Genomic DNA, 11,020 nt, shown 5'->3' with positions numbered 1-11,020 from the left:
GATATAGGACGTAATCATTCGTCCAACAGTTGAAAACAGCGCCCCCGCCTAGACTGGAGGGTAATACCCTGCATGGCCTGGGTCTCTCATATGGACTGTCACTATCAGTGACACTTGCGATGTCCAACAATAACACAACTATGTTTCTCCCCGTTTTGTTCCGTTTGCTTACGTTTTAAGAAACGCTTTTCAACAGAATCCGCGGAATGAATACACCGCTGATCACGCGTAAACACACAGCCACGTTGTATTTCTTCTCGCATCTGCGCTCTCTCACCTCTTCCCATTGCTTGTGGACTTCAATGCACAACACACCAGCTGTATGTGACCATCCGAAAAAAACCTTCCAAGCCAAACCACTACACACAGCCTGCATCGTTGTCAGCATATTCGCTAAAGTAACGTCCTAGTCAACATAGCTAATATAACTAATGCGTTAGTAAACCCACTACAATCATGCAGTAACGTTACAGTGTATAGTCAGTAAGCAGTTACACCAGGGGCCCCGGTGGCAATAAATTAGTAAAACCACAAGCTTACCTTGACTTGGAAGAGTTCCAGTGTTGTGTTGGATAGTCATAGCCAGCTAGCTAACATAGCATCCTGCTGTTTGGGCGGGGTGTTTCAGTAGGCTAAACTAGCTAGCTGCATTTACTAGCTAAAAAACTACAATCTCTCTCTATATACAATTCTCTCTTGCTTCTCCAGCATATGGAAGAAATTAATTTGTTCAAAACTGTTCAACTATTGTCTTTTTCTCTCTAAGTCAACTATGCACCACATGCACTACATGGCTAGCTAGCTATAGTTTATGCTTTCAGTACTAGATTAATTCTCCGATCCTTTGATTGGGTGGACAACATGTCATTTTGTATTTGTATTTATTATGGATCCCCATTGCTGCAAGAGCTCTGATAGGTAGGAGGACATCCGCCAGAAGTTGTTATAATTACTGTGTAAATCTATGGAAGGGGTTGAGAACCATGAACCTCCTAGGTTTTGTTTTGAAGTCAATGTACCCAGAGGAGGACTGAAGCTAGCTGTCCTCCTGCTACACCTTGGTGCTACCCTACAGAGTGCTGCTGAGCCTACTGTAGACCTTCTTTGCAAAATAGTGTGTTTTAATCAATTATTTGGTGACGTGATTATATTCGTTATAGTATTGTTTCATCTAAAAATAATAACTTTAAAAAGTTTTAAATTAAAATAAAATGAAATTCACTGAGGATGATGGTTCTCCCCTTCCGCCTCTGAGGAGCCTCCACTGGTATACATAGACATTCTCCTGTTCTTTACCCAACCTGATAAAGAGAAGTACCCTAAGTCAACTTGTCTTTTAAACATTTTAAATGTCAGAACAGAATTATGATGAAACTTTGTAATGCTTTGATGCCTTGATCAATCCCCAAGGTTATCTTTCTTTGAACATTTCTTATTGAAAAGGATAATGCTCAACACTCACTCACCATTAAAAAAGTTGTATTTTATTGAAGCAACTATTAAAAGCTTGACTATTGGGCCATAATCAGAACAGAACATGTTTTTACCCTCCCCCCCCCGTTTTTGTTTTAAGTTATTATCCTAATGAGAGCAAGACCATGACATGGTGTAATAGTGGTCTCTAAACCATAATAAAGTGTGTGTGCGTGGATGTGTGTTTTTGAATTTATGTGTGGGTTCTTGCGTGAGTGTGTCGTTGAGATAACAATAGAATGTGTTACAGATTGAATGTCAAGCTGGGAACAACATGATTCAATTGAAGACAAAACATACTTGAGACAGACTCGTATAATGGGTTACATTACTTAAGGAAAATAGTGAAACCAAAAGACACACTGGAAGTTGGATGCTAACCATGGTGCATTGATTGCACTATGTTTTCTCAACTACGAGCCATCTAGAGTCTAGACTGATGGAAATGTATGAAACTACAGCATTAGATGTCTAAAGTGATGTACATAATGCTATGTGTCTGTCTACTGTATTTCATCCTAACCACTACTGATATAAAAAAGTGCTTCATACCCTTGACAATATCTATCTGACGTGTTTTTTGTTGTGTGTGTGGTCATGATCTTCATGAGTTTGCATTACAATATCCGCACTAGCATACGACTTAAGTATAACGCAATATATTGGGAATGTATTCTAAGTACTATGGGTATCCTAATATGGAAAACAGAAAGGAAAACGCTGCACACTGCTGCTCATTCTCCCAGGTGATATTTATTTACGTTTCGACCCTTAGGTCTTCATCAAGCATCCATATCCCAAGTGGGGGTGGAAGGTCCTATATATAGGGGCAGTACTCAGTGACATCACTTCCTGAAACAGAAAGTAAAAAATGTATGACATAGTTTCACAATATTAACATTCAATGTATCAAAATATATGATCATACACAGGGAATGTGATCAATATTTACAGTAATATACACTGCTCAAAAAAATAAAGGGAACACTTAAACAACACAATGTAACTCCAAGTCAATCACACTTCTGTGAAATCAAACTGTCCACTTAGGAAGCAACACTGATTGACAATAAATTTCACATGCTGTTGTGCAAATGGAATAGACTAAAGGTGGAAATTATAGGCAATTAGCAAGACACCCCCAATAAAGGAGTGGTTCTGCAGGTGGTGACCACAGACCACTTCTCAGTTCCTATGCTTCCTGGCTGATGTTTTGGTCACTTTTGAATGCTGGCGGTGCTTTCACTCTAGTGGTAGCATGAGACGGAGTCTACAACCCACACAAGTGGCTCAGGTAGTGCAGCTCATCCAGGATGGCACATCAATGCGAGCTGTGGCAAGAAGGTTTGCTGTGTCTGTCAGCGTAGTGTCCAGAGCATGGAGGCGCTACCAGGAGACAGGCCAGTACATCAGGAGACGTGGAGGAGGCCGTAGGAGGGCAACAACCCAGCAGCAGGACCGCTACCTCCGCCTTTGTGCAAGGAGGAGCAGGTGGAGCACTGCCAGAGCCCTGCAAAATGACCTCCAGCAGGCCACAAATGTGCATGTGTCTGCTCAAACGGTCAGAAACAGACTCCATGAGGGTGGTATGAGGGCCCAACGTCCACAGGTGGGGGTTGTGCTTACAGCCCAACACCGTGCAGGACGTTTGGCATTTGCCAGAGAACACCAAGATTGGCAAATTCGCCACTGGCGCCCTGTGCTCTTCACAGATGAAAGCAGGTTCACACTGAGCACATGAGCACGTGACAGACGTGACAGAGTCTGGAGACGCCGTGGAGAACGTTCTGCTGCCTGCAACATCCTCCAGCATGACCGGTTTGGCGGTGGGTCAGTCATGGTGTGGGGTGGCATTTCTTTGGGGGGCCGCACAGCCCTCCATGTGCTCGCCAGAGGTAGCCTGACTGCCATTAGGTACCGAGATGAGATCCTCAGACCCCTTGTGAGACCATATGCTGGTGCGGTTGGCCCTGGGTTCCTCCTAATGCAAGACAATGCTAGACCTCATGTGGCTGGAGTGTGTCAGCAGTTCCTGCAAGAGGAAGGCATTGATGCTATGGACTGGCCCGCCCGTTCCCCAGACCTGAATCCAATTGAGCACATCTGGGACATCATGTCTCGCTCCATCCACCAACGCCACGTTGCACCACAGACTGTCCAGGAGTTGGCGGATGTTTTAGTCCAGGTCTGGGAGGAGATCCCTCAGGAGACCATCCGCCACCTCATCAGGAGCATGCCCAGGCGTTGTAGGGAGGTCATACAGGCACGTGGAGGCCACACACACTACTGAGCCTAATTTTGACTTGTTTTAAGGACATTACATCAAAGTTGGATCAGCCTGTAGTGTGGTTTTCCACTTTAATTTTGAGTGTGACTCCAAATCCAGACCTCCATGGGTTGATAAATTTGATTTCCATTGATAATTTTTGTGTGATTTTGTTGTCAGCACATTCAACTATGTAAAGAAAAAAGTATTTAATAAGAATATTTCATTCATTCAGATCTAGGATGTTTTATTTTAGTGTTCCCTTAATTTTTTTGAGCAGTGTACATACACATACAATATTCAACGAGGATTTTTTTTTAACTATTTGGACAAAAACGGTTTCAAGTCAAACTCCTCGTTAAGGCCAAGAGGAGACAGTGTGTTGAGCCTGTGGATCCAGAAAGATTCCCTTTGAAGAAGTTTCCTCTCAATGTCCCCTCCCCTGCATGACATCTTGACCATTTCTATTCCAATGTATCTCAGAGAACTAATAGGAAGTCCAGCTTGTACAAAATGAACAGCAACCAGATTTTTTGTCTCACCTGTCCATATATTGCTGCAGTGCTCACTGGTCTGTGTCTTAAGGCTTCGATGGGGTTTCCCTGTGTAAGACAGGCCACAAGGACATTTCAACATGTAAATAACACTGGTGGACATGCAGGTAATCAGGCCCTTGATGTTAAATCTTCGTCCTGTGCGGGGGTGGGTAAATGAGTTGCATTTGTACATGAAGCTGCATTGAATATTGTATGTGTATGTATATTACTGTAAATATTGATCACATTCCCTGTGTATGATCATATATTTTGATACATTGAATGTTAATATTGTGAAACTATGTCATACATTTTTTACCCCCTGTTTCAGGAAGTGATGTCCCTGAGTACTGCCCCTATATATAGGACCTTCCACCCCCACTTGGGATATGGATGCCTGATGAAGACCTAAGGGTCGAAACGTTGTTGTAAATAGATATCACCTGGGAGCAGCAGTGTGCAGCATTTTCCTTTCTGTTTTCCATGAGTCTGCCTACAACTCCAGCACCTGCTGAAAGTACCTGGATGTGTGTACTGTCTGTTCTTCAGTGTGAGAGGGAGGGGTTGCCCAATTTTACAACTCTGTGTGCTACTTTCTTTGTCCCTCAGAGGGTGCACCACTCCACAATATCTACATCCGTTACACAATTGCCTTTCTTCGCTTTCACAGCATATTCCTTTCGGTGAAAATAAGAAATTCACGTTCCACCAATAAAGAAAATAGTTTTAATATATCAAGCCACAATCACACACAAGTATTCTGTCATATCATACCATACATCTTAGTTTTATAAACATGACAGTTTGATTTACAGTCAATTTAAACGAGAGCGTGCCCTGATAGAGCAGCATGTACCAGAGTGTACCAGAGTGTGTAGTTTTACAGCACAATCATTTATGAGGCACTAGACAGTGGGCTTGGCAGTGCAATTTTCTACATACCCTGGGGGTAGAGCTTTGCTTTGATGTTCCACGACAACAGCATTCTCTGGAACATATGTTATGCTGATGGCACTAATACTGTGACATACATTAAATAACATTATATGTTTCTGTAAAGTACGGTAGGAGTACCAGATCACACCGTGCGTGGCAAAATTCCGCAAACTTTCCCAAATGTACCAGGATTTCCCAGAAATCGTGATCGGAGCATTCTGAGAATTTCTGGTTTACGATTTCCATTCTGATTTAATCTTAAAACCAGGATTTCCGGAAAACCTGTGAATTTTGGGGAAAACGACCGTAATTTTGTAACCCTCTTCAGATCACACTCCTGCCCTCCTTTGAGCTCCCTTCTTCCTGGACAAATGAAATTGGCACTGTCAGGTACAATACAGCTACGAAACCACCATGTGAAAACAGACATTTTATTATGGTAACTTACAATAACTTTGACTAACTATCCATATTTTGGAGGAAACAAAACTCGGCATCAGACACCCCTTCCACTTGTCTGTAGGAATGACTGGATGAGAAGCGGCCAATAGCAGAGAACTGAAGAAAGACCAACCGGTTAGCGGCGCTTGTCGTAGTTCTGTAGTGTGTTCCACTCATATGAATCTATAGTTGAAGAGAAAGCTTGTAAATAACACAGCACAGTTTATTTTCAGATTGTCATTTTAAGCACAGATCCAGCAATTATTGTGGATTTGTAACCAGGCCAGCTAAGAACAGCTCGGTTCGATCAGTCGTGTAAAAAGCTCATATGAGGCCCTTACCTGGTTTCTCTTGGCTCCTCTTACCCATCAGTCCAACAAAGGAGTTAATTTTATGCCCTGAAAGAGAAGATAAGATAAGAGAGGAGAAAAAGGTGTGAGTTTCTTCCCGTAACAGTTAAAACCATTGTCACTGCAATTACAGACAGCGAGTGATGCAGTGACTAGTGTGCAGAACAAAAAGGTGCGAGTTCTTCCAATAACTGCCAATATTATTTACACCATAACCCTAAACTAAACCTAGCCCTAACCTTAACCCTTACCCTTATTCTAAACATAAACGTTACCTTAGCAAGCGGTTGCTTATGAACAGAGAATGTGTTGATAGTATGACCATGTGTAGATCATTTATATGGGACTATCCAAATAAAGTGGGACCCATCATTTTTTGTTAGCGATGCAATGCCTAGTGTATAACCTCGATGGTGACAGAGTGTGATGAATAATACACCTCTCTTACTGATCTCTAGTATCGTACAAATTGACTGACGGACTCCATCCCCTTGCCCTAGTGACTGAGGGATATAGCGGCACCCACCCACAGGTTTTGGAACGAAGGGTTGTGGTTGGAGATTTTTTCCTAAGAGGGCGGGGATAGGATGTACGTCCTGAGGGGACATTTGCGTCCCAGACTGACTGTTGTCTCTGTCAGCCTCTGTCAATCCCCCTAATGGAATATAATATAAGGGTGGAGGGAACGGGGATACGGGGGAGGATGTAGGGGAGACGGGGGAGGATGTAGGGGAGACGGGGGAGTAGTGAGGTTATAAAACTCTGCGTGAGACCCCTGGGATACCCTATCTGTCAACACACCCATCATACTCATTCAAATTAAGTGGAGTAAACTCAAATGTGATCAATTTACTTAAATGCTTCAATATTCCCATCAGAGATATGGGAATGATGACGATCATAAAGGGACGATGGCATCATGTGCATCTTCCATTGGTGGTCTAGTCACGAGTCACTTCTCAATTGTCCCTCCGGACATCATAAGTGCTTGGCCCCTCGCTGTGTGTAACATACTAGATATATCTTAATCTGTAGAGATCATATTATATTTATATATATATGCACATTGTACAATGTATATATTATATTATAGTTTGTGTCAATGGAAGGGTGAGATGCTCGGGTCCATCGTTCCATCATCAGCGTAACCAATATAATTGAACACCTAAATGTCCTTGGGGCATTGATCGAAGCACTCGCTCTCTTCCTATCTCTCCCCCTTTCTCTACCACCCTCTCTCTCTCCATCTCTCTCCTTCACTCTCTCTCTCACTCCTTCTGTCTTCCGTCCTCACTCAACTTTCTCTCTCTTTGCCTGTAATGACTGATATACCATCATGCCTGCATCAAGGCTCCGGCAACACGTTGGTCTACACGTATTTAAGACGTACTTGCTGCCTCCTATCGCTGAGTGGGGGAGTCATTAAGGAAATGCCTCAATGACTGAACAGAGGGGAGACATAGCGAGGAGTCTTCATGGTAGAATTAAGACTACGTATCCTAGCGAGGGACTAGAGTTGTCTTCAAGGCAGAACTAAGACTACCACCTACTGCATCCTAAAATCCCGTCAAACGACCTGTTAGCTGTGTGGGTTGGGATTTAATTAAAACATTTGACAGGTTTATTTTCCTGTCTCTCTCTCTATCTACTTTTATTTACCATTATGCAAAAATAAATATAATTATTCAACCCCTGCATTTTGTTAGTTTTTTGCTGCTGGGCAACATTTGGTTTGTGTTCTCCCTCCCATGCATGATAATGAGGACCTGTTGGCCTATGGCACTTGATATGTGACACCAGCCTGTCGTCTCCCTCACCCCCCTCTCACCCCTCTTCTCACCCCACCTCTCACACCATGTCACCCCTCTTGTTAGCACGACTCCTCTCACCCACATAGGAGTACTGGTGAAGTACTGGTGAAGTACAGGTGAAGTACTGGTGAAATACAGGTGAAGTACAGGTGAAGTACTGGTGAAATACAGGTGAAGTACAGGTGAAGTACTGGTGAAATACAGGTGAAATACAAGTGAAGTACAGGTGAAGTACAGGTGAAATACTGGTGAAGTACAGGTGAAGGACTTGTGTCATCCCTAATCCCTCCTACTCATGGAGTTAACTCATCACACTTCTTCACTTGTCACATGGTCCACCTGGCCCATGTGCAAATAAAGCCATCATCACTTGGGTTGATGTCACAATAGATTTTCCCCAACTTTGCCAAATGGTCTGATTGGCTACCCCTGCCTTACACACTGCCCACACAGTCCCTTTCCCTTTGTAACATAATGTCAGAAAAACGAATTATAACTAAATCATGGCTTAATTTGTTGGTATGCATGGACAATTGCAACATTTTCTGGGAAATGTTCTCCAAGATTAATTTAAAAGATGAATTAATTCATTATTTATACGTTTTTCACTTACTTTTTCGGGTTATCTGTGGATTTGCTGTTGGAATAAAGGGGGGGGGGGCTTCAGTCAATGTAGTCCTATAATTATCTAATTTATGAATTTATGAATACGCTACAAAACGTGCGTAAATATATTGATATACAGTATGTAATTATTAAAGGCATTAATAATGCATATCAATAATGGCATTCCATTTAATTTCAATAAACGGGAAAGTGCCTTCAAGAGCGTGAAGGGTGAGGACAGGGCGAGGCGCGAGGAAGCACAGTCTTACCGGAGGAGCGTTTCCCCATTAGGCCAAAGAACTGATGCGGCCTCGGTTTCCGCGTCATTCTCCGCAGTATCTCTCCGAATGGGTCAGATGACAGCCACTCGTCCTGCACGAGGGAGAAAATCTAATTAATGGAACATTAGACACCAGAGTAGGGTATAGGACGAGGGGTGGGGACACTGACTCCCTTATAGCCTTCCAACCTATACATTTGCGTAAAATATTGTACACTTGTATAGCACTAGATCTAATCTCGCAGAGCAATCAATATATAACAGTAAAGACACCCCCGTGTGAACTTTTATATCCGACCTATTTTTATCTGACGGGGAAGCCTACAGGTCAGCATTAGTCTAAGTAGTAGTCCAACCGCTGCTATGGCTAATGGACCACGCACAATAAAGTGCCCATCAATTATTCAATTCCAGGTCCGTTGGTTCCTTCCCTATTGTATAGCCCACCCGCCTTGTTAAAACGCTTTGCGTAACCTGCTGAATGTTCCCAAACCGACTGCAGATGATGAGAAATAAGAGCCCCGCCCGGAGACTTGGCAGGCGCCCAACCAACCCGCAATGTCAAAGGGAGAACGTGCGCTACATGTGAATAGAGCTTCATTCTAGGACTAAGGTAATGGTGGAAGCACACTGAGCTAAGAGCTCATACTTTATCCCAATTGAATCATAACACATCTTTCACTGACATAGAATTTGTGTTGCTGGTAGAATGTTTGATGTTTTGTCTGTATACATGCGTAATTACGCATGACCAAACTCTCCAAACAGGTTACTTATTTTATAAAAGCATACAAATATTTTAGATTTGTATTTTATTTTATAGAAATTGGTTGAAATTCCATTCAATAATTTTGATGAAACAAAACACAAGGCTGTGCCATCAAATTAAAAAAGTAATTTCCCCATAGTTAAGCAATCATACATTTTCCCATCTCAATTTGTAAAAATTCGTCTAATAGTCGATTCTAACAAACAAATAGGCCTAACATATTTTCTTGTCTTACATCAAATCATTAATGCCTACCGTAATTGCATCGTTCATCCAATAATCAAGATCTTCTTTTGGACCAATTTCTTCACAAAAAACTTGGGCGATAGCAAGAAAAGCTATCACAAGCGGTAGCAGTAATTTCATGATGCAGCAATCTGTTGCGTGCAACTCTTCAGCCGTTTAAGTCTTCTTTCTTCGTTTGTTTCGATTTTCAAAAGTAGAAATAGGCTGTTCGGGCACTTGTAAACTGAGTTTAAATGTTTTTTAGCCACTCTCTATGACTTTTGAGAGCTCGATGTTGACACTTGCGGAAATTGGTATCTTCTCTCCATATAAGTGCCTCAAGCGTGCGCAAAAATGATATGTTCCCTCCTTGGTTGCAACCTCGCCTCAGTTCTATCTCTGCTCCAGTCAGCGAGCTCTGCTGCTCTTTAATGCCTTCACTTTGGTCCTGTTGTGTCTTTGTGACCACACTGTAGTACTGCACTAGGTTATATAGCAAGGGATAAAAGGGTGACAGGTATCTAATTCGCTTTATATCAATTAAGCAAGTACATTTACTTGACAGGTACTTCCTCGGAGCTGTGTGATGACTAATATCCGTTGTGGTATTTTGCATATGGTCAATATTACTTTCAAACGTTCCCCTATGACCCTCCTTGGCACTCAGTGTATTGTTCCCGTTGTAATCGGACTGTCCAAGTGAAGCGAAGGAAGTAAGTGAGCCTGATGACGCACTGAAGTTGAAGGTTTCTACGTAAGTCTTTAAAACCTGTCCTACGCCAAAGCAAAAAATGAATCATAAAAATAAAGTTGATTTGCACCTTACTTATCAGTGGAATATGTTTTTCTTCACATTGACAGTCGTTTCGATTCTGAAAGTCACTTTTCTAAAAATGAATAATTGGAAATTGAATCATTATAATTGCTAAGCTATCCTAAAAGTGGTGTCATCTTTATTCTAATTTAATGTGTTGCATGATGAGAAAATACAAATGTTTTTCTCTTAGATACAGAACCTCATTTGTAGTGACCTCATTTGTAGTGATCCATAACCATTTAGTAATTTAAAGAAAACAATTCCATAACCCCTTCTCTAAAAGCACACAGTCAAGGTTCCCCTATAGGCACTATAGGCTTCTCTCCGAAGTGTGTGTTTTCTTTGTCTCTACCCAGATATAGGCTATTTGACAATGGTTCAGGACACATAAAGAATTAACAAAAAAACAGAGCAAACTAGAATGCTATTTGGCCCTAAACAGAGAGTACAAAATGAAGGAAAGCTTTGACTCAGTGAGAGACTCATTGAGCATAGCCTTGCTATTGAGAA

The 11,020-nt window shown here is 42.0% G+C and overlaps 1 protein-coding gene across 2 annotated transcripts; it reads right to left on the bottom strand.

Annotated features, from left to right (window-relative positions):
- Window positions 1–4,987: 4,987 nt before the first annotated feature.
- LOC139558396 (protachykinin-like) lies at window positions 4,988–10,381 on the bottom strand. Of its 2 annotated transcripts, XM_071373489.1 has the most exons (5): window positions 9,724–10,381; window positions 8,689–8,791; window positions 8,427–8,450; window positions 5,994–6,050; window positions 4,988–5,835 (listed from the first exon to the last, which is right to left on the bottom strand). In XM_071373489.1, exons 1-5 carry the CDS (start codon window positions 9,832–9,834, stop codon window positions 5,789–5,791), a joined length of 342 nt encoding a protein of 113 aa, XP_071229590.1. In that variant the 5' UTR covers window positions 9,835–10,381; the 3' UTR covers window positions 4,988–5,788. The 2 variants fall into 2 exon arrangements, with proteins under 2 accessions (XP_071229590.1, XP_071229589.1); XM_071373488.1 differs by lacking the exon at window positions 8,427–8,450 and having other exon boundaries at window positions 9,724–10,044.
- Between the last annotated feature and the right edge of the window lie 639 nt (window positions 10,382–11,020).

Source organism: Salvelinus alpinus, chromosome 29 (genome assembly GCF_045679555.1).
Source record: "Salvelinus alpinus chromosome 29, SLU_Salpinus.1, whole genome shotgun sequence".
Taxonomy (NCBI): domain Eukaryota; kingdom Metazoa; phylum Chordata; class Actinopteri; order Salmoniformes; family Salmonidae; genus Salvelinus; species Salvelinus alpinus.
The sequence above is the reverse complement of the archived record's forward strand: the minus strand, read 5'-3'. Positions and strand labels throughout refer to the sequence as shown.